This window comes from Lutra lutra, chromosome 4 (genome assembly GCF_902655055.1).
Source record: "Lutra lutra chromosome 4, mLutLut1.2, whole genome shotgun sequence".
Classification (NCBI taxonomy): Eukaryota; Metazoa; Chordata; class Mammalia; order Carnivora; family Mustelidae; genus Lutra; species Lutra lutra.
Window position 1 is genome coordinate 139416629 of NC_062281.1, and position 25414 is coordinate 139442042.

The 25414-nt window shown below is 33.4% G+C and overlaps 1 protein-coding gene across 5 annotated transcripts in view; it reads right to left on the minus strand.

The window, feature by feature from the left end:
* The window catches only part of LRRC7 (leucine rich repeat containing 7), a 575277-nt gene that overhangs the window by 103455 nt on the left and 446408 nt on the right, over window positions 1-25414 (minus strand). For all 5 annotated transcript variants that reach the window (XM_047725077.1, XM_047725083.1, XM_047725078.1 and 2 more), the window contains exons 12-18: window positions 20981-21110; window positions 19818-19933; window positions 14703-14772; window positions 12648-12747; window positions 10059-10183; window positions 7814-8062; window positions 2838-3038 (exon numbers count right to left, since the gene is read on the minus strand). In XM_047725077.1, coding sequence (XP_047581033.1) covers window positions 2838-3038; window positions 7814-8062; window positions 10059-10183; window positions 12648-12747; window positions 14703-14772; window positions 19818-19933; window positions 20981-21110 — 991 coding nt within the window. The remainder of the gene's footprint in view (window positions 1-2837; window positions 3039-7813; window positions 8063-10058; window positions 10184-12647; window positions 12748-14702; window positions 14773-19817; window positions 19934-20980; window positions 21111-25414) is intronic.

A 25414-nucleotide genomic window follows, 5' to 3' on the forward strand; every position in this document is an offset into this window, starting at 1 on the left:
GGGAAAGAAGATCTAGAATCTCAATTTTAGAAAAAGTATTGATATTACCAGTGAAATTTCTATTCAAGAGAAAAGGCCAGGAGAAGAAGAAAACTAAGAAAAGTTGGGGTAGGGGTGCCTGGGTGGCTCAGTGGGTTAAAGCCTCTGCCTTCGGCTCGGGTCATGATCCCAGGGTCCTGGGATGGAGTCCCACATCAGGCTCTCTGCTCAGCAGGGAGCCTGCTTCCCTCTCTCTCTCTCTGCCTGCCTCTCTGCCTACTTGTGATCTGTCAAATAAATAAATAAATAAATCTTTAAAAAAAAAAAAAAGAAAAGTTGGGGTAAATCACTGAAATAATTATAAAGCTTAAGACTGAGTTTCAATTAGATAGGAAACAAGTGTTTTTAAGAAGGGAAAATTAGATTTGGGCCTTAAAAAGATCATTATTAGGAGCACCTGCGTGGCTTAGTCAGTTAAATGTTAACTGAACTGGACTGAATTAAAAATTTGTATTCTCTGGGGTGCCTGGGTAGCTCAATCAGTTAAGCATCTGCCTTTGGCTCAGGTCATGATCTCAGGGTCCAGAAATTGAGTCCCTCATTGGGCTCTCTGCTCATCAGGGAGTCTGCTTGTCCCTGTCTCTTTGTTCTTCCCCCTGCTTGTGCTCTCTCTCACTCTTAAATAAATAATATCTTTTAAAAAAACAGTTTATTGGGGTGCCTGGGTGGCTCAGTGGGTTAAGGCCTCTGCCTTCAGTTCAGGTCATGATCCCAGGGTCCTGGGATCGAGCCCCGCATTGGGCTCTCTGCTCAGCAGGGAGCCTGCTTCCCCCTTCTCTCTCTGCCTACTTGTGATCTCTGTCTGTCAAATAAATAAATAAAATCTTTAAAAAAACCCCAGTTTATTGACAAAGTAATGAGGGGCTGGGGACAACGTGAGCCAAGAAGTTGACAGTTTTTATAATAATGCAGAACAGAATTGAAGGCCTGAGGAGGTTGAGGAGATACACTTAGATGAAAATACATAGAATTAGGTGACTGGAGAGGCAGTGAGTAGAGAGAAAGAACGAAAAAGAAATCAAGATACCTTCCAATTTCTAGTTTGAGTAAGCTAACAGATAATGGTGTTAGCAGAGATCAAGACTGGGCATATAGGAGCAGAAGCAAATTTGGGGAAGAAACATTAAATTTAATTTTGGATTTTTCTAGTTTTAAATGCTTTTGGAATAATTTTAAGATTTATTTTCTCTAGTAGGGTTATCACTAAATTTATGGCCCAAACCATCTTTTCCTTGCTTCACCTATCCTAACCCTGTATTAAGCAATTTTAGAATCTTCTTATTTAAAGTAAAATCACTCAGTTTATGGGTTAGCATGACCTCACAATTATTTTAATGTTAAACTGTGATTGCATGAGGTTTAAATATGAAGTGTAGTTGTATTTAGTGTGTACTCCTAAATGTCGGCTTTGTGCCTTTTTATATTATTGCAGTGTCTTAGAGATAAAAGAAAAGTCTGTTTCTCTTCTATCGCCTGTGATATTTTAAAAGGAAAAAGTACAATAATACAATAATATTGATTTCATTCATGTCATTTGCTTATTTTGCAAAAATCCCCCTAAAAGAAGGGAAATGAGTATTTACCTAAGTTTTCCTCCCTGGATACCAAGCTGTAATCTTCTTTTCTGGTGCAGGCTGATCCCTCCACTGGCAGGTATTCACACCGTGCTTACTTTTGCTCAATGTTTTTTCCCTTTGTCTGGAATGACTTCCTCTCTTTCGACTTTAAAAGAAGCACCCCATTTTCAATATGCACTGCAACCTTAAACTGTTTCACACAACTTTTTAATTGAGTGGCAGTGATCAGGTCTCTCTCCAATTTCTTAAAGTAATATTGTATTCTCCATCTCACAACTAATCAGGCGATCATAGTTCAGATACTGTGTTCTCTAATCACTGCATCTGTGGTAATTTTACCTGGCAAGGCTCTAAATTAGTTGGCGACTGTGTGCACATTTTATATTTCTTTTCTCTCTCTCACAGTGTTTAGCACAGTGCTAAATATACAGTTGGTGTTTAATCAGTGCAACAAATTGACGCTGTGAAATGCAGATTTGTAAAAGAGTTTCACGAACTTAGATTTTTGAGAAGTAGGTATAGTAACTTCTAGATGTACTCATACCAGGTATGTCTCTAATGAAAATAAAAAGGTGATAACCAAGTTAGCTGAAGAGTGGATGAGATAGTACAGAGGTGGCATAAATGTAGTTGAATTCTTTTCAGACCACACAAATGGGTAAGGATGAACATCTAGTTTATCCTAAAATATAGGAATTAAGTTTCACAAGGCTAGATCTAGAAAAGCTAAATTTCAAACTTATCTCCTCTTTGTCGTGTTTAGTGTTTCTTATAAAGGTTTTAATCTAAACACAGAAACAAACAAAAAATGGCTCTGAATCTGATCGAGAATTTTACTGAGATTTGCAGAGTTAAAAAAAAAAAATCTTCATTTAGTCTTTTCTAATGACTCATACAATAAAAGTTTGGGGTAGCCAAAAGAGTATAGTGAAAATGATATAACGCACTTACTGGCCAGGCCTAGGTGAGTGAGCAAGTTATTCCTTCTGTGTGTATTGGAACTTTTGGAGCTGTATTAATAATTTCAGACCATGAGGGTGTCATTTACCTATAATTGATTAAATGCAACCCCCATAGTTTGAAAAAGTAGAGAGACTCATTTGTATTTCAGGGGAAAAAATGCACTTATCAGAGAAGATCTAATCAGTTAAAAAAACCATATAATTTAGTAATTCCAAAAAATCCAAACCACACTGGCAATTACCAATAACCTTGAAATACCTCCACTGTTATCTCCTTTGGGGCTACAGGCCACTTGTGTTCATATTTTTCTTTCACAGTTTGCTCCGTGTTAGCAGTTGGATTTGAATTCTCAACACGCACTCCATGGCTTGGCTTACCCACCAGATTTTGTACAGATTTTACCATATTCTTTAAATCCTCTGGGTAAGGAGTTGGATATCGTTTTAGGTTTATTTCAACCTAGAAGTTTATAAAAAGAAATTTAACATAAAAATACCTTCGGCAAACATATTCATAAAACTACTCCATTTTATGTGCAGTAGTAAAACCAAATGCAATATAGTGAGTGTTGAGCTGGCTGAGAAAATGTAGAGTAGAGCACATAGTGTTCTTTGCACATTTTGCCCTCATGGGGCTTCTTCCCACCCTGACACCTTCTAGATTAAAAACAATTTTTGGGTTATATTCTATCGTTAGACCTACCCTGCAGATGGTTGCAATAGCGGTAGGTCAAATACATAAGCAACTGGTAATCCAAAGATTTTCAGCGTTCTATTAGGTGTTTTTACACTTTAGAAGCTATTCCTTTCCTATCTTAATTATTTATTAGTAGTTATTTTCATGTTAAAGCTGTCTTTGGAATATCAACATAGATGATAAGAGGAGACCCCAAAAGATTTACAAGAAGAGTTTATCATGGATTAAAAAATGGGGAACTGACAGTATCTGCTACCAAATATTCATTAGCTCTATGTTAATTAGCATCTTATATCAAAAGGTCAGGCAGCTACCTCTTGTGAATACCTAAAAAGAATAGGCTTCAGGGTGACTTTTACATTTAGCTTTTACCCTGATAAAGTGACATGCTTTGTGGGTAATGTCTTAAAATAAGAGGAAAGTTAAAAATTGAGGAGATTTTCTAAAATATTCTAGATAAACATGTAAATTTTCGTTTATATTACCCAGTTATTTATTTCCATTCTTGAATTCATTTTTGTTGTGTCAAGCTGACTTTAGGGAACATATATGTTAATGATTATTCTTCACATTTAATTCAGAGAGAGAAAATATGAGACATTTCCATATAGAAAATCCCATTATCAGAATATTTAAAATTTCCTTAAATTGGAATAAATACAAATTATCCATGGTGAGTAAAAAGGAGTGGGAAGGAAAACAAGGAGCAGATTTATTTGTCCCGGCTTATTCCAACTGTCATGTCTTTTTGCATCTGAGTAGAACCAACTTTACAAAATGGAATGGTTTATGTGATTGTGGTGACTATGTTTCTGTGGAAAGTGTGTGTGGGGGTAGGTTGGGAGGAAGGGAGAAGAAAGCAAATCTGAAGAAGGAAGGAGTGGGAATGAGAGGAAAGGAGAAATACCACCCACCCACACCCATGTAATTCATGGGATGTAAGAAACTATGGTGGTGGAATAGATCTGAGGATTATAAATATGAATTCAAACACTTTTGCTCATCTGCAGTTTTAACGAATCCACCAACTTTTTACATTTATTCTTCCTTGTGGCTCATTTTCCATATCAAATACTGGGATTGGACTCCACTTGATGACTTCTAACATTCCTTTCAGTATTAAACATACAAAATTCTTTTTCCAATAGCTTTTTGGAAAGTTGAGGAAAACCCAGATAATTTTACTAGTATAAGTACTTTTGTAGTCTTTTACACTCCCAAACAAGAATGAAATTAATAATATATAGAAATAAAGCTACCGTTTAAAAATATAACCCAAGAAAAAGAGTTCTCAGAAAAAAAGTGTAAGTTGTTAAAATGTAATATAAATATAGCTCAGGGTACTTAATTTATAATGCATTCTTAAATAAACATAAAAAGAATGATATCCATGCTAGACAAAGTCCATTGGGATGCATGCATTCTTGGATCTGCTGTTTAAGTTGGAATTAGAAATGTTAATCACAGATTAAGTCTAATTTTAAATTATATTGTTGAACTCATTTAAAAGTACTTGATAGCAAAGGCCTAAAAGTCAAAAAACTACATTTAAAAAAATATAGATTGTGGAGTGGTATGGCTATAATGCCAATTAAGAACATCTTTTAATTTTTAATGACCAATGGTATATGAATGAAAAATAATTTTCATGTAAGACAATAGATTAAAATTTTATGTACCTTAAAAAATCCTCATTGCTAAAATTACACTTCTAAATTGAATAATGTAATTTATTTTTTGTAGCTGCTATGTCTCATCTGACACAGTGAGATGACTATTTACTAATGGTCACAGTGCCAATATTTTCTGGTTATTTTATAAGCAAGTTAATATAATATTTTAGTCACATCATCAGAATATGTTTGGGTACTTTATCTTTGAAAAATATTTAAATATAGAAACAGAAGCAGATTTGTCAGGCTAATGAAGCTTAAGCTTTAGAGCCTATCACCTGCGTATGCTCTTTCCATAGTCTTGTGAGGGGCCCTACTTTTTTATTTACATGATTATTTCATATTCTTTTCCTTAAAGAAGCCCTTCTCTGAACTGTGGGGATTTCAGGTCTTATAAAACTTGGATTTGTTCCACCTAGACAACAAGCTCCTTGCTTCCCATTTACTAGTCTACCAACAGAACTTGCTGGACGTGGAGTCAGGAGACCTAAATCTAAGCCACAGATTTACCCCTGACAAGCTGTCAGCCACTAATTTTTCTGTCTAGTTTCTGTTCGTGTAAAATGGGAATGATAATATCTTTAGTTAATCTAGAACGAAAATGAGATAATAACTATGAAAATCTTTTGGAAATGTATAAATTCTATACAGAGATTAGATACTATTTTCTAAAGTCAGATTCTACTTAGGTATTTTTAAAATCTGAATTTTCTTGGCAGTTTAAATTTTACTATATTAACATATATATGTATATATATAAATATGTTTATATATATACATACATACACACACATATAAAACTCCATACTACCTGTAACAGTTTGGACTTTTTCCAGATTGCATATAGCAACAACTATCATTTATTCAGTATCTGCCATCTGCCAGGCACATGCAAAATGTTTTATAAAGATATTTAAATTATTAATAGTTATTTATATAATAAATAATTCTTATTTTATTGTTTATTGTTTACCATATATTTGAATATAAATAAACTATAAATAATTATAATTATTAACATTCATTAAATATTTATAATTAATTATAATTAAATATAGTTTAAATTTTATAACCCATTGTAGCAGCTGTTCCTTTTGCCCTGGGAAAATATGGGCTCAGGCACTGAATAGGGCTCAGGCACTATAAGTTCCTTGCCCAAAGTCATACAACTCAGGTCTTTGACTCCAAAGCTTATGTCGTTTTACTCGGCTCAAGGCTATTCTCTGATATAAGTAAAGCACATATTTGTACAATCTTGTAGAAAAGAGTGTGTGTACATCTAAAATATAAATTTTATTGAGTTAAATAAGATAATTTCAAATTTTTAAGCAGTTATTTTTTAATTTCTTCTTAAAAGAAACTATAATATTTTATAATTGCTATGTTTGTAAACTCTGTCAAAGCATATTTTATACCCTTTTACAGATTGTTTTGCCTATGCCTTCCTACTTTTTAACTCTTATGCAATGCTTCATAAATACAAAAACATGATCATAATACAATATTATTAATACTTCAGTCATGCCCAAATAAAAATAGTTTCTTTATATTTCTAAATACATAGGCTAGAAATATTCCCTCATTCTAATATGGGATGGAGAAATAATGTAAATTCATTTGTGGTATAAATAGGTGGGAAAAAACTGTCAATTGTTCTCATGAAAATGTTGCATATATCACTCACCATAAAGTATTTGTTCATTTTACATATACATTTTATTAAAATGCAAGATTTTCACTGCAATGTTACTTCATTTTAATTTTAGAAAAATAGAAATGTTTTGCAACATTCTATATATCTCAGATTAAAAAAAAAAAAGTGCAGTAAATGCAAATAGCAGCTGCAAGATGTTGGAGACTCCCCCAAAGGTTAGCAATAGAAGAAAGAATTTGTGTTCATAGCTAGGGCATTTAGAGATGGTATCTTGAATTCTCAAAGAACTGTGGTTTTCTTATATAATGATGAAATTCTTATTTGGTTTGATTATAAATTCCAGTAAGAGAAATAATAGTTAATGCTTTGATTACTGATCATTAGGGATCTTATTCTGGGAATTAATCAGAACATTTTACATAGAAAGGAAGCCTATAGGAGTTTTAGTTAGGATTCTTAACTGGCCTTATATTGCAGAAATAATATAAGACACAGAGTAAGAATCTAGTCCATTGCATGTGGATGGTAAAGCTTACCAAAAATGTAGTGTCCTTTCACATCCCATGAATTTTTTTTTTTCATTGAACTTTTAAACACCCAACCCACTGAGATAAGGAAGCCCTATTTGCCACAACTCCCAAACCAATCTTCTCTTACAGGAATTGTCATCATCTGTGCCTTCAAATTAGAGGGAAATTGATGCTTTTCAACAGATGTCCATCTTTGTGCTCAAAGTCCACTCTAAGCAAATCTCAATTCAAATCTCATGCTATTTTAAGAATCAGGTTTTAGTTACTTAATCTCCCTCTGAATTGATAATACAAAAATGTGTGTATGTATGGGGGCAATTTAGATTTTATCAATAGTGTCATCAACATTCTGCCCAACTATTGGTATTCCCACACTTTAAAGAAAAAAAATCTTTAAAAATAAAAACATAAATAAAAATGAAGCACCCAAATAAAAAATCATGCCATATCCCACCATTAGGCACCTCATTATTGATGTTCCCTCCCCTCTGACCTGGTCTTCCCATCCATTGCCAATGTCAGCGAACAAAAACTTAAATTGAGGTCAAACATTGGCAATTGGATGGTTCCTACAGGATCAACATTTCTTACCCCAAATCATGCAGAACATACCCCATAAAACCACTGTTCCAAGGTTGCCTCTACATGGGGGATTCTCCTACCCCAAACACCTAGGCCTACCTGTCTGCCACTTAGAGAGGGAAGAGTGGTGGATTGTGCTGCAACTGGCAATGGAGTACACATGCTCCTTTCCTGCTGGAGGCCACTTATACAACCCCATGCCAGCTGTGGGTCATTCTGGGGGACGGGCATATCTTGGATCTGCTGATCACACCTGGCCCATGGTGTGCAGCAATCGCCAGACAGTCTGGCAGGTTGGAGAGTAATCCCACGCTGGCCCCTTTCCCAGGGGGCTTGGCAGGGGTGATCCTGTGGGAGAAGGAATCTCCATTTTCTGGGAGAAAGAGGAGCACTGTAGCAATACTTTCACTTTATCATTTTTCTACTCTTGATTTTTTTTTCACTCTGGGTAATGCATTTAAAACAACCATCAAAAAATTAGTTCAAACTCTCTGTAATAAAACAGTACCAATATCATATGAAGCTAATGGGTCACAATTTTTTACACAATGCAGCATTCACACTACACTATACGCTCTATAAGTAGGGCATTATACTCTAGTCCGTTTGGAAGCTGATGGCATAGGTCAGTGGTTCCTTTCTTAATTTTATATAAATGAAAGGTAAAATGGTGCTAAATTTAATGTATATGTAATGAACCAGAAAAGTGTGATTGATTTGGTGTAAGATTTCTGTATATTCCATTCATCATGCTTCCATGATGATTTATTTAGAAGTTTGTTTGTGTTCTAATTTGTCCAATAGCCAATGGCATTGGAAATATTCAAATTAGTCAAAACCAAGTGTTTGAGTTTTCGAAACAAATATTGTTTCACCAAAATATAAATAAATCAAATATAAATAAGCACAAAGAAAATTCAATCTAAAGTATAATGAGCCTACTCTGATTATAAACAAACCTGACCACATAACACACAAACAGGGCTTCTAAATAAACTGTTTGCCTTTTATGTTTTCATTGACACATATACCAGAGTATATAAGTATATAAGAGTACTATTTTCTTGTTAGAGCCTTTGAATATGGATTTTTAGGAATAAGCATGTAGTTTTTGACATTCAGTGAGGTAAAAGAATGAATCAGAGGTCCAGTATAGAATGCATCATCCATTGGTTCTAGATTTAACGTATGAAATCTTAAAAGTGGAACTGAAATGCTGTAAGGGTCTTATTGTTTATTTTCAGTTTGGCAATGCTATTTCTAGAAATTCACAAATTAAAAAAAAATGTTTCTTTGGTTATTAGATAGCATTAACCAAGCATCCAGAAACATTTTTTTAAACCCAAATCATTAACAAAACTATCATTTTGATTTGGGAATCCATTTTGGATTTTCCACAATGATGTAGAGGTAAGCCTTGTCAATTACCTTACTGTTTAAATCTAGTAAGGTTCCAGGGTGTGTTGGTTTAAGAAAAAAGTTTAGAAAATGTGGGAATGAGGGGACAGAAAAAACACATTACACAATTTAGGTCTGTTAATAGGATGCACATACATTTACTTAGGCAATTAGTCACTCAGAATGAGAGCTGTTAGTATTCATGATAGAAAAGGTACACAAATATTGCTATAAAAGATTAGAGATTCAAGATGTTGCCATGATGACAATATGATGATCTGATGATAAAATCTCTTTAAATATCAAGTTTAAATAATGAAAAAATATGGATTTTAAAGTTCCACTTTGTTACTTGACTTAGATTACTTCCAATAAAGGATTTTTAAAAAGATGTTTGAGGTGAAAAAATTGAATATCACCTGCTATTAGGCACTTGTCTCCTTTAAAACTTGTTTTCTCATTAAGAAAACTCATAAATTCTTCTCAGATACCCCAGAGACCAAAAATCTTTTGGATATTTAAAGCCAATATAACATATTAATCCACTGGCTCTTCCATAAATGTATATTTTGGTCTCATATGGTCTGCCTGGTGCCTTGCTTAGTGATTAAAAGAAAACAATTTCAGTGTTTCAAAAATATAATAAGGTTCGTAGGTAAAGCCTATCACCCAGATTCATTTGTTTTGGTTTTCTCTCACCTTGAATCTCTTTCATGTTGTCACTCTGTAAGATGGGGTGGTATATCAAATTTGCTCAGTCAGAATTGGGACATTCTGAAGGACACAATGCTTTTCAAATTACCGTCATGCTCTAATGAAGGAGACACAAATATGTATCTGACCTTTAAGCAGAGGTCACTCAATTTGTCCCAAAGTCTATTTTAATAATAACAATGGACAAACAAAAATAATGAGAGGAAAGAAGAAACAAAATGAAAAGTTTCACCTTAACTTTCCCAGCATTTTCGTCATCTTCCTTTTTTTCTTCAAATTCAAAGGCAACAGTCATGCGTTGTTGTCTCTGCTCTTCCCACAGTGTAGGGTTAAAGCTGTCACTGTCTGACTGGAAATCTATAGTTAGATTCCAAAGTATTATTGCTTTTTTTTACATGAAGTGTTATTAATAGAGCTTAGTACACTATGCAAAAAATGGCAATAGGTACTACAAACAAGTACAAAAATTTTAAAAAAGGGGAAAATAAAGAGAAAGAAAGAAGGAAATAAAGGAAAAAAGAAGGAAAGAAAGAGAAGAGAGGGAATAAAATTCCCTTGATATTTGTTACGTGTTTTCTTACATCTTAATTCAAATTCAGCTTTCCTAAGTACATATAAATTATGTTCTGGGATTGGGAAGTTTTCTAGTGTGGAGAACGGGTTCTCCAAAGGATAATAATAATAATAATAATAATAACAACAATAAAAAGAGAGTTGGAATATACATTTTTAAAACATTATTTTTTAATCTTCACACTAGCACACCAGTGGTAGTACTAATATATCCTCAGTTTGTTAACGAGAAAACTCTCACTAAGTTTAAGAGATTTGCTCAAAGTTGTATAGCTTCTCTGGGTCAGTGCAGGATTCTGTTCCAAGTCTGTGTGATTACAGAGCCTTTACCCATATCTGAAGCCACTAACCTCTATCAGGATTTTATAAAAGATACTACATAACATTGGCTTTTCAGTAAAATGTGTGTGATTGCAAGCTTTTCTTTTTGGTGTGTGTATGTGGTTGTGGGGATAATGGAGGGGAGCTTGTTTGTAGGGTAACATTAAAATTACAGTCTCAAAATGAGTCTAAATATGTCTCAACAAGGAAAATAAGTGGCTTATAAATCTTTAATTTATATCAAAATATAGGCTGATAGTAATATCTTCCTTACCAACATTAATTGTGAAGATCACATGAAAATGCAATACAAGTACTTAGTTTAGCCTAAATTCTTTCCCCAAAGATGAACTTTATCATGTATTTCCTTTTTTGCTTGCAAGGGATTCTGAAAATTCATTTATTATACTTCTGTCTGAAAAGCCAAAGGGTAACTTACTTAAAGTTCAAGAAATTTTTCTATTACCACTCTTCTTTTCTCAGAGGAAAACAGAACAGAACATAAATCAGGCTAATTCCTTAACATCATGCCTTGCCTGACTAGATCTACCTCACTCCCTGCCATAAATGAGGAATTTAATCTACGAGACTGTATCTCAGAAATTACCAGGAAATCTGAGACTCTTTCCACTTTTCCCTACATTAAAAAAAAAAAAAACAACTTCCGTAATCTAAGGATACTAATATGAAAATATAAGTAAAGTTACATGAATAAAAACAATCCTTACTTAAGGTTTTTCTTAGAGCATAAGTAGACATGGTGACTTCTCTTGTATAAATTTAAAAGCTCAGTTTTACTGAAGACTGAAAAAAATATGAAAACAATCTATCCCTTTCCTACTTTTGTAAGTCAAAATTTGAATAAAATATTCTAATGTATCCCAAAATGATTCACTTATATTTACAAGTCAAAGACTAAAGATGTTTATCATAATTATCCCTGAAAATAGAACCATAAACAATGAATTCTGGACACTGAAAAGAAATAAATAAAATAAAATGAAAAAAAAAAGTTGCTCTCATTCAAGTGGATTGGGTGGATTTAATCCATGGGTGTATTAAAGTGGGTCTACTCTTCTAAGAATTACCATTACTGTAAGACTGTAGAAAACACGTGTGGCTGCCTGTTCTGGCTTGGGCTAAGGAGCCTATTTGGAGTTGTAAATGGTAAAGGACAAACTTCCTTTAAAAATTTTGTGAAATTTGTCATCAGAAAGTATAGAAGATTAATTTAAAAAAAGGTTTAGATTTGCGATAAGTATTCCTATCAGAGCTACTGATATCACTTAGAGAAATTCAACTTGAAAGAGAAAGAATGGTCATTATTTTCAAGTCATCTTTTTATGGTTGACTGTTAACGTGAAATGATTTGGGACCTGCAATTACTGGACAAAATGTTTAAATTGTGTTCGTGAAATTGGTGAACACAGAAAATAAAACGGTTTGTTGAACCTTCCTTAAGGTCTGACTCTTCTTAGCTCATTTCAGTTAGCTGGATACTCTAATGACCTAGTCTTGCAACCCACCAAGGGAAGTTGTTCCTAGAAATCAACATTTTCATGTAAGATATGAAGAGGGAGAGTTACATTTTTGGAATCTTATTTAAAATAATATAGTTGATGTTGATTTTGTATTGTGCAACTTTAGTGAATTCTTTATCATTTCTAGTAGTTTTTGGTGGAGTCTTTCAAGTTTTCTATGTAGGTATCGTGTCATCTACAAATAGTGAAAGTTTGACTTCTTCCTTGCCAATTATGTAAGATAAGATTCATGCTTAGGGTTAACCCCTGGATGATTTATATGTGCGATGTAATTATTTTTATAGCCTTGCCCATGGGCCAGGATTCCTGGCCAGAGATCAGAATAAAATTAATTCCTTTAATCCATAATTGTGAAAGCATAAAAGAAATTTTTCCTGACAATTTACCTTCATCACCACGAGGTTGCTGGGGAAACATGTAGTTAGTCAATACTCTTTGCTTTGTTTCTGGATGGGCTTCAGTTTGTAAAGGGATAAGGGCTTTGGACTAGAAGCAAAGAACACATAAATTAGATTAATAAAATAGCAAATATGAAGAATACTACTTTTATAGAAGATAATGGTCAATGGTCTGGCCTCAGTGAGCTGAATGAACAATTAAAAGAAAGGCAAGGAAAAAAGTAATGAAACAAGAAAGGATTTCATAAAATAAGACTATTGCTGAGGAATATCTAAAATTTTAAGGTCTTCATATTGAGAGTTTCTTTTTCTCTAGTATACTCTTTTACAAAACCTATTCATCTTCACTGGTAATGTCACTTTTAATCTTAAAGAGACCCAGATGTATTACATTGGTTCAACTAAGTAAGCTTTTGGCGTGGTTCTATACGCTCGTTCATTTTTACAAGCTGTTGCCCTAAAAAGATAAAAGGAAATTGCTATCAAATTGATGCTATTGCAAAATCATCTATGAGTTTAATTAGGTTAAAACATAAGCATTTTTTAAGAGAGATTTTTGTAACCAAAGCCAGAGTCTGTGTAAAAATAAACACCTGTAGTTTTGTATCTACTATATCAACAATATATTTCTTATGGATAGTAAGATTCCATTCTTTATTATTAATTTGATTTTAGAAATACTATCTGAAGGGTGTTTTAGAACTCTGATATTATACACTATACATATTAATATACTACACATATAAATATACTGGAAATGGGGATATCTAATGTTCAAAAAATCCACTTATTTCATGACATTTATCAATAGGAGTGAAGCACAAAGGGGATTTGGGATGACAATTTGCCTCATGAAATGGAGTCAGAAACACATTAAATCATTGTTCTAAATAAAAGTTAAACGATGCAGTCACTGTTCAGTTCATTCTCTCACAAGAATAATAAATCATGATATTAGTGGATATTTTTTCACAATGCAGGACTCTAGCATTGACTGTTCTATTAGCATAGCTCACATTGAATCCAGAAATGATTTATTTATAATGATACATTAATGCCTTGAAAAATCTATAGTTCATTGATAAGATTTGAATTTGAATGACAATCTAATGTTTTCACTGAGCAGATGGAAGCAAGTGCTATAATGACTATAGGAACACAAACATTCTAGCGCTTACATTTTGTAGAGATTTATTTTATTTTTTCACAAAAAAAGCCCAACACCTAGAAGTCTGAACAATTCATTTACCAATAATGCTGCTTTTATCCTCAGGAAATAATGATAAGAAACTAAATTCATGATGATTTGTTTTTATTTGGTCATTCATATTTGGGGATAGCTGTTTCAAAATTTAGGATTATAAGAAAAAAGTAAAAAAGACCAATAAACTATGTCAAAATTTTCTATTACCAGTTTTTTTTCTGGTGGCAAATCAGATGTCTTCAACTGTTACTTGTTATTTTCCTTATTAAAATCATTCATTAACACTCAATTATGGATTCAATTATAACCTACTTTCCTGAGTATAAAAATAATATAAAATCAATTTTACAGAAAGTACTCATAATATTTGCAAAAACTATCTGATAACTTCTTGTATAAAGTTTTAGAATTAAGTTGATTATAATTAAAAGTATAAAAAAAAGGAACATGCAGGATAATAATTCCCTCTGTGGGGACTGCGTTAATGATTTCTTATTCTTTACCTTCAGAGATATAATTAAAGAATGTCCCCTCAGGACACATATGTACTATCAAAAATAACAATGTATGAAAATGATCATTTTGTGTAATAGATCTCTCAGAATGAAATAGATGCTAAATCAAAGTATTTAAAGAGGGTGGAGATTATAGTACTGAATTTTCTGTAGCAATGAAATACATACTTCAATTGCTATCATTATAAAAATCTCTCTTCTAGAAGATAATCTATATTTTGTAGTAATTGTCAAGGGTATCTATGGGGAATAAGTTAGTAAGTCAAAGTTTCAATTATAATTTATCTTAATAAATAAAATAACTCAGGTAATAAAATTTTTTACCTGATTGTCAGAAAGCCACAAAGCTGCAAGCTCTTTCAGTTTGGTAAATGAGAATGGTAAATTCTTCAATCTGCAAAACCAAGAAAATTCTAATAGCATTGGTGAAGGTGGATATAGTTCATTTTTATGAAGAATTATTTTTAAAATAATGTAACTTATTCATTTCATTCTTCTGAACAATCTTTAAAAAGTGAAAATTTCCTGCTTATAACCTTTTAAACGCTTCCTATCATATCTAGGATAAAATCCAAAATTGTTGACATGCCTTGTCAAACCTTGTAAGATCTGACCCCTCAGGCCTCTTCAGAAACTTCTGCGACTTTTCCTGACTTAGTCTTCCCAGTGCCACTGATGGGCATTCTATCAGCCCACCATGAAGATTAGCCAAACTTCTGTCTGTCTGGAATAGTCTTTCTCCCCAAGTTCACTAAACTAAATCACACATATCCTTTAGCTCTCAGCTTAAATGTAATTTTCTCAAAGAGGCTTTTCCTGACTCTTCATTTAAATTACTTTCCCCAATGTAGTCTCAAAGCACCTTATATTTTCTTTAATGGAACATACCATAGTTTGTAATTATAAATTTATTTTTGTGATTATCTTTTTTACTGGCTGATAGCCCCACAAAATTGTTGCCTCCATGATAGGAAGGGGTCATGCCTGTCACACTACTAAAGGTATCTACAGCTCCCAATGTTATCTTGACTCCTGAAATTGTGTCCTTTTGTTCTCTCACCCTTTGTGTATTGTGTAGTAAATATTCCTAGAGGAAATCTTAAAAAATGCATTTTGAGGTACCTGAAGTTTGGCATAAGCTTTGGTATTAAATTGAAATGATCTAGTTTTGGCTTCAGCCTTTGGAGGACCAAATTGGCAAATGCCTACTTTCACATACTATCTGATATCCCTGAAAGTGTGCATGATGAATGAATTGTGATTACACAGGTTACCATAATAGCTACTCAGCAAAGTGCTAATACAACCAAAGCATGCTGATGGACATATTGTTAATTTCTGCATGTTCACTTTTGAATATAGATACACACTTTAGAGAGAACTTGGAATAAAAATTTTCTTAAATTTTTAATATGTTGGAACTCTTTCAGCCAACTGATGAGTACATATATTTTGATAACGGAAATGAAAAATGTTATAATAATTAATAGGATGAGGGAAGTAACTTATATGTAAAAGCTGCTAAACATTTTTAAATAATTTAATAAATATGAAAAGATATTGATAGCCAATATGAATATCAACAGTGTGTATTAGCCAGAAAACTTTGGGAAGAACACAATAACCTCTCTGATCTCATAAATATTTATAAGAATATAAAGAGTAACTAAGCTAACATATAATTCTCCTTTTATAGAATAATTTGTTATATTAGTATTTGTAGCATGAAAGCAAATTACAAAAAAACCATTTATAGTTTTTAGTTATTTAATTTCATTTAAGCCAGGAATTATGAAGTAAGGTCTTACAGGAAGAAATTTTCACATTGTATGGAGATGAATTATAGGCAGCATATAAATTCCACCACATCAAAATTACATGAGGGGGACCTCTACAGAATCATATGCAATAACATGTAAGATAAATCATCAATTCAGTTATAAACATAGAGCAAAAAGAAAAGAAAGAAACTATTAGAGAAGGATGAGTTATACTCATTTCTCCTTGCACTTCCAGTAACCTGCATTGAACATAAGCCTCTGTTTAATATCACAAATGTGCAATAAATCGACCATAGGAACAATCTTGCAGTTGACAGTGCTAAGGCATAATTGTTCTTAAAGTGTACAAACTTTTAAAATCTAGTCTATTCTAAGTATGAAATTGTGATAGTCAAGGCATTTGGATAGCATTTCATATTTAATCTTTTATTTAGGCAGTTCTTTCTCTAATAGTAGTGTTCAATTTTGGCCTCAGCTTCGGCTAAATATTGATTTTTAACTCAAGGCTAAGATTCATGGATTAATTCATTAACTTAAAATATTAATTTGGCTCTACACTATGTTCCAGTCACTGTACTAGGAAAAAAAAATTAGCTAATATAACTGGTCTGACAAAATATTTTAAGTTCCTGATATTGTGGGATTCTCAATGTCTTACTCATATCTTTTACCCTAGCATCTAGCAACATGTCTGTCCCATGGTAGTTACTGAAATATCTTTTATTTCTTAAATAAAGAACTTCATTAGTAGCCCTTCTATTTTCTTACACCATACCCCAAAATGAACTCAAAATGGATCAAAGACTTAAATGTGAGGCCTGAAACCATAAACCTCCTAGAAGAAAACAGACAGTAATTTCTTTGACGTCAGCCGTAGAAACATTGTTCTAAATAGTTTCCTCAGGCAAGGGAAACAAAAACAAAATTAAACTATTGGGACTACACCAAAATAAAAAACTTTTGCACAGTGAAGGAAACCATCAACAAAACAAAAAAGCAACCTGCTGAATGGAAGAAAATATTTGTAAATGATATACCTGATAAAGGGGTTAATATCCAAAATATATAAAGAATTTATACAACTCAACACCAAAAAACCAAATAGGCCAATTAAAAAATGGGCAGAGAACCTGAATAGTCATTTTTTTTTTTTTACAAAGAAGGCATACAAAATGCCAACAGACATATGAAAAGATGCTCAATATCATTCATCATCAGGGCTGCGCATCAAAACTACAATGAGATATTACCTTATACCTGTCAGAATGGCTAGAATCAGAAAGGCGAGAAATAACCAGTGTTGGTAAGGATGTGAAGAAAAAGCAACCCTGCTGCACTGTTGGTGGGAATGCAAACTGGTGCAGCTGCTGTGGAAAATGGTATGAGGTTTCCTTAAAAAATTAAAAATAGGGGTGCCTGGGTGGCTCAGTGGGTTAAAGACTCTGCCTTCAGCTCAGGGCATGATCCCAGGGTCCTGGGATCCAGCCCTGGGCATCGGGCTCTCTGCTCAGAGGGGAGCCTGCTTCCTCTTCTCTCTGTCTGCCTCTCTGCCTACTTGTGATCTCTGTCTGTCAAATAAATAAATAAAATCTTTAAAAAAGATTAAAAATAGATGTGCCATATGATCCAGTAATTCTACTACTGGGTATCTACTCAAAGAAAATTAAAACTCTAATTAAAAAGATATATGTACCTCTACGTTTATTGTAGCTTTATTTATAATACCAAGATATGGAAACAACCCTAGGGTCTATGCATAGATTAATGGATAAATATGATTATAATAAAGAAAATGTGTACATATGCTGGAATATTACTCAGCTACAAAAAAAAAAAAATGAGCTCTTGATGTTTGCCAGGTCCCACAAGGATGGACCTAGAGCGTATAATGTTAAGTGAAATAAGTTAGACAAATAAAGATAAATACCATATCATTCCACACATGTGTGGAATTTTAGAAACAAAGCAAGCAAAGGAAAGAAGAAACATTAAAAAAGAAGATCTTTACATACAGAGACCAACCTTGTGGCTACCAGAGGAGAGGCAGGTGAGGGGATGGGTGAAATACATAAAGGAGATTAAGAGTACACTTATAGTGATGAGCACCAAGTAGTGTATGGAATTATTGAATCAATATATTGTATACCTGATCTAATGTAACACTATATGTTAATTGTACTTGAGTAAAAGGAATAAAAAATAACTTCACTTGTAGTACTACTAATTTTGGGTCATTTTAAATATTTCATAAGCATATTTTCTATATCATCATGCAGATTATTAACAAATAAAAGTTGAGTGGACTAAGAATTTAAGAGACTTCGTAACTCATCATGAAAACCTCCCTCCAGGTTAACAGTAATGGAGCTCAGTCCTGTTGTTTATTGTAATGGAATCTACTGAGAATCCATCTCTTCTTATGATTTCTCCATGACCATATTTCCTAATTTTATTCATAAGAATATCAGTTAGCACATTTTAAAAATGTTTTGCTGAGAGTCAGCAACATTCAATGCATTTCCCTCATTTTCCCGTCTGGTAATCCAGTCAAAACAGGAGATAACTGTTGGTTTGATATGACTTACTCTTGTTTTACCAAGCTATGAAGCTTCCTTGTCATCTTGATTTTAAAAAGGAAAACCCAAACCTTTCAATAAAATGTTTTATTCCCTCACATGGGAATATTATTGAATTACTAAGTGAATAGTCTTTGAAAATCACATTATTATTAATATTTGTCTTAAACAAATGAGAACTCATACACTTATCTTGAAACTTATAGATTTGAATATTCTTAATGATTCCGTAAAAGTTATCTTTGACTGTTTTATTGCAGGCTCTCAGTTTCTCGTTCTATCATTTGTCTGACTGAAACTTACTGAAAACCGAGTTCATACATTCTATTCTGTAGAATCACTTTGTCTACTTAGCAGTTATCTTCAATCAATATTAACTTTTTTTACTTCCCTATTTGAGAACAATTGTGGAAACAAAGATGAATTCAGTTTTGCTCTTTCTTTTTTGCCTCTCCACCACTATAACACCTTTGTCACAAGAAGGGCACCTATCTTTTGGGGTTTTTTTTTTTGCTCTACTCTGAACATGACTAAATAACCATTTGGTTGACCTTAAAATTATGTACAAATTTTATGACTTTTGAGTATTACCTAATTGGCAATATTCTTACTGGCATTCTGGTGGTGCTGACAATATACTCATTGCCCCGTTAATTTACTGGAGACATAAATGTGTACATGAAAACACACACACACACACACACACACATATATGTGCATACATGCATTCATACCAACATACATGATTTTAATTAATATGATTTATAGCTTTTTATTACAACTTTTTCAGGTCTTCATAATATGCTTTCTTCATATAGGAGGGTTTTGGTATATAAATTTGGTGTATAGGTTTTATATAATTTAAACATACAACATAATATATGATCTGAATTTACTCAAAAAATAAAATTTAGAAATATCAGTTTGTAAATAATTTGGTTTCTGCCATTTTCTCAATAAAACATTGATTTGCATCCTATATACTTCATAAGACACAGAAAATGTTTCTAAAATCATTAATAATGAACAATGATTTGCTTTCAGTAAATAACTAATGTCATTTTGAAATGTTGCAGAAATACCTGTTGTCACTCAAATTTAAGACTCTTAGCTTCTGCATCTGTCCAATCTCTTCAGGAAGAAATTCCAGTTTATTGGAACGTAGAGACATAACTGTTACATTCTTACAGCTTCCAATCTGTGGGTAACAAAAGAAAGTAAATAAGGAAATACACAGTAAACTATTTTTGTATTAATTTTTAATATTAAAATAACTTAATTTACAGATTTCCTTATTACTTTTAAGACTCTCTTAATATGTCTACTGCTTTATATTTTATAATCACTCTTTAAAATATATGTATATATTATATATATTCCTTTAGATGTTAAGACACTATGTATCTCATCTTCTTTTGCATATTAGGAAGGAAGAATTTTCTTTATAATTTTATTGTTAGAATGCTCATTAGCTTCATTGTTTTCATTAATAACATTATTTAACATTAACATTAATAACATAATAACACAACCAAGTGAATATGAATATATCTATGTTTCTAATAGATCACTCATTCACAAAAGATGAAATATTGTTGACATTTCCATGGCCAAGTTAGTTTTATTTTGTGTTACAATGATACATTGTAATGTATGTCATGTCATGGTTATTTATAACTTTTTGCTCTAAAATAATGACATATTGACTACTGTTCCTTCTTTATGGAAGTGGTTAGTAGAAAATATTAAATTGAAAATATACTTTGCATTTTTTCTTGATATTAATAAATAAAAATCCCACTTAGAAATAAAAACTAACAGAATCTTTTGGTGAATTCTAAAATAAAAATAATATTATCATGCCACATGATAGTTTAAAAAAGTTATTTACATTAAAAGTCTTTCACTTCAGAAATGGAAATGTAATTATCTCAGAATGTCTTATTACTGTTCTTAAAAGTGAAACATTTAAATTAAATTATTTAAAATTGTATTTCTTAGCATTGATTAACTTACAATATTTTATTACTTTTCTTTGCTAGTAATGTTTAAGTCAAATGGGTTTTCTGGGTCAAATATAAGAACTTAGCACTTATCATTTAAAAAAACAATTAACACATACATATGTAGATAATTCCTATACACATTGACAGCTCAACTCATGAATCTACATTGCATTTATTAAGTCTTAATCCCAAAACATATTCGTTAAAAGTTAATTAACAGAAACAAGTTTATTCCTCACTTCTCGGGGTAATTCTGGAAGGAAATTCTCATCGACTGCTAACGTTCGAAGACTATGAAGGTAGCCAATAGTAGAAGGTAAAGACTCCAGTTCATTACAGCTACAGTCAAATTCTTCCAACAAAGATAAACTGAAAAGTTAAATACATTAGTTAGATATATTAAAAGGTGAAATGGTGAAAGAGCTTTGAAAAGACACATATCCAAGTTCACTGAACAAAAAATCCTTATTCATTTAGTGACAATAGTATCATATAAATTATTTTATCCGTTTAGCCAAGTCGTTCAATACCATTTAATGAGTGGTTCGATTTAGTAGAATAAATTTGGCTTATTTTTTCCCTTTCTAAATTCCCCTGCCATTTAACTGAGCCACTGAAAATGATTCAAGGTTTTGTTTGTTTGTGTTAATACAACGGAAGTGTCAGTTATAGCCTAATGTTCATAATGCGTGTCCTTGGAATGGATGCATATAACTGGAATAGCAGAATTTTGTAGAGAGCAGGTCCACAAAAGGGAGGATAAAGGGGGCAAAATATTAACAACAAATCATTGGTTAAATTTTAGGTATTTTACTAAGCATTTTAAAGATAAAAATAACTAATATTTATCTTATAACAACTCTATGACATAGTCGCTCTTTTTAAAAAATTATTTATTTATTTATTTGAGAGAATGAGAGAGAGAACATGAGAGAAGTCAGCGGGAGAAGTAGACTCCCTGCCGAGCAGGAAGCTCGATGTGGACTCCATCCTGGGACTTCAGGATCATGACCTGAGCCGAAGTCAGTTGCTTAACCAACTGAGCCACCCAGGCACTCAAGATAGTCACTATTTTTAAACCCATTTTTGCAGATAAGGAAATTGAAGCCTACTGAGGCTAAATAACTTGCCCAAGGGCACACCAAGTAGGAAAGCTCGGACCCAAAATGCACAAAGTGTGCCTCCACTGTATTTTCTTGCCTCTTAGCCAGTGCGTCTATAGCAGAGGCTATGGATAGGGCTCATTTCAGCCAGCAGATATGTTTAGTTTGATTTACATAGAGGAGCAGATGGAGAGAATCTCAAGCAGACTCTCCACTGAGTGCAGAGCCCGATGCGGGGCACAATATTATGACCCCGAGATCATGACCTGAGCAGAAACCAAGGGTCAGATGCTTAACCGTCTAAACCATCCAGGCATGCCTACATAATATTTTAAAAAGTGGTAAACTCTACATAATGACCCAGATGTTTGGTGCCTCTTGAAAGAGGGAAATCTGGTATTACCAGTCTGGTATTCTTCCATGACAAGCAACAGAAACAGAGTAATGGCTGCTGCCTTCACATCAACACAGTTCTTTAGCTGGTCACAATCCCTACTACTCCACATATGGCCAATTTTAACCCACATCTACAAACAGAAATTGTATAAATGCACATTCATGTTATCACCAGGAAACAAGACATTTCAATTATCTGGTTTGAGATAGCTGGGAAAGAAAGACGGCCCGTCACTGAGGGAGCACTATCTGTAGTTAAGTTGTCATTTATATTGTTGTTAATATTATCACACTGTTATTACCATTCATATTATCGTTATTACTGTAACAGGAAGTGTGAGGATATCGCTGTTGTAAAGGGAAGAATGAATTAGAGTTCGTAAGAGAGCTGTAGAATCAGCTTCCTTTTTTTACATCTTGGAACTAGCTGGCTGGAATGCAATTTATTCCCATCATTTAATTAATGAGTAAACATAGAAATTAAGCATGTGGGTTTTAAGTCAGTCGGAACGGATTTGTGCCCCAGCTCAGTCACTTACTAAGTGTGTTATCTTGGGTATCAAACAATAAAACAATGACCACAGCTCAAAAACTGAAGCTGATTTTATTTACCTGCCAGGCAAAGGAACATACTGGGGAAGAAATTCACTGAGTAGTGCTCTGATGGGGAAAAGTCAGTGCCAAAAGGAGGGTAATCACAGTGGAATAAGCCCATTAAAGATTAAACATTTGCATTATGGATTGGGTGAATGAGTTCACAAGTCTGTGTACAGTTAAGTAAATCAAGTCCTATGAACCACGGGTCAGGAAGGAATAATTTGGTAGGTCAAGTCTGACTCTGACTAAGGTAACTCGTGGTTCCTGGTTTTTACCATCTTCAGCTGGTTAGAACCAGTTGCAGTGAAACATGGCATTCAGCTTTGAATAGTATCTCATAAGCAAATACTGCTTTAGTGAACAATTGTCCTTTTACATAGACAAGGCATGTAGCTTTTTTCTCTGAGTCTTAGTTTCTTCACATTTGCAAAAATGATACTAATAATTCCTGCCTCATGTAGTTGCTCTGAGTATTTTATGAAATACTGTTTAAGAATTTAGTACAAGACCCGTCATAAAATACATGCTCAGGAAATATTTTCTCTTTGTATTAGTGAACCCTGATAAATTCATTTCTAAATCCTTTGAGGCCCCCTTACACAGGGATGAGTATATTGCTGGGTGCCAGGTATGTATGGCTGTGTGTGTGTGTGTGTGTGTGTGTGTGTGTGGGCAGAAATCAATGTATGTGCGAAACCCAGTAATAGTTTATTTCTTAGAAAAAAAGTCTAGCCCAGTGCTTCACATACATAATGCACCTAATACATTTGGTAGGATTGAATAAACCATTTGTCGGTGGTTTAAGATTATGTACTCAGCAAATGGTCATAAAACTACTGGAGACGTTTAAAAAGAAAAATTTCAAAAAATGCATGTTCAGAGGTAAAAGTCAAAGACTTAGTTCAAAAATGTAAGGAAGTTTTCTCATTTTTCCTTTCTTTTATAAAAACATTTTAAAAAATAAAAACATGTGTTTTTTTTTTTTAAAGATTTTATTTTTATTTATTTGACAGAGAGAGATCACAAGCAGGCAGAGAGGCAGGCAAAGAGAGAGGAGGAAGCAGGCTCCCTCCTGAGCAGAGAGCCCGATGCGGGGCTCGATCCCAGGACCCTGAGATCATGACCTGAGCCGAAGGCAGCGGCTTAATCCACTGGGCCACCCAGGCGCCCCTAAAAACATGTTTTGAGGTTAGTCTTGAGTCCCAGTTAAGCAGCCCTTACTTTGCATAGTTCTGATGTGAACGCATTTCAGTCATCACGGTTTCATTAGATAACATTATTCCCCCATCACCAAAGCTCAAACTTCAGTATATTAACTGTGAGTAACTGCATAAAACATAAACTTTGCTCTTAATTCTTGGGCCCACAAATCACTATGTAAATAACGGATGCACATCATGTGATTCATCACATTCCCTCTTTCTAAGGCTGTCAATGATTCATCCCTAAACATCTGTCATTGGGTTCACACCACAAATAGTACAACATGTGGTTGTTTTGCCTTCTTGTCAATCAGTAGAGAGATACTATAGGTGCACTAATTTAATATTTATAGCACTATTACTGTTGGAAAATGCTCTTGGTCTCCCTAATTCTCTTGGTGATTTAAACGAAAATGTGAAAACTTAACTTCATTAACCCTGCCAATGGACCAAGGAGTTATTTCAACTCTGAAGGCCTGTTAGCTTACACAGACTTTGGAATAGGCTGTCAGTGCTACAGCTGGAGATCATATAATTTTTTTAGCTGAGTTGTGGAAAAAATATGACGTAAAGTGTACAAATAAAAATATGCAAGCATCATGGCAGGAAGTCCTGGCAAGTACTATGTAAGCATTACAGCAGAAACTTTCACCACACCATGCAGACAACATTGCAGGACCTGCACAAACATAACTGGAGTTACAGAAGAGGCAGCTGACTGTGGGGATGCTGAATGCCACTCTTCAAAGGACCGTACACGTGCTGCTGGAGGAACTTAACAGCAAGCTTGTTGACGTAAATGAGGAAAGTGGTTGTAATGAAAAGGACGAAGATGTCTTAGAGGAAGTGACGCTGGTAATAAACTTCACATTAAAGGAAGTCTCAGGGATGTTTCATGACATGGAAAGCACAAAGGATAGAAGTCTGGATGCTTCTTTAAGCTTAAGACAATTCACCAATGTACAGGAACGATGTTCACTCTGAAATATGATTTACATGATGAAAAGAAGGCAAGTACGTTCAAAATAATCTTGATAACTTTTTTTTTTACAAAAAGCCCACTTTAATTCTTGATGTTCATATTGTCTACAAAGACAGCGAACTAGACGAATATTAGTTTTACTATTTTTCCATTTCCTTATACACTTATAACCAACCTTAATAGTGTTTAATGTTTTAAAAAAGGTTTTAAAGACCTTCAGACAGAACTATCATAGTTTTGCCTCTTTGATTTTTTTTTTAAAGACGGTATTTATTTATTTATTTATTTATTTATTTATTTGACAGAGAGAGAGAGAAAGCACAAGCAGGGGTAGTGGAAGAGGGAAGGGGAGAGGGAGGGGGGGGATGCAGGCTCCCCGCTGAGCAGAGAGTT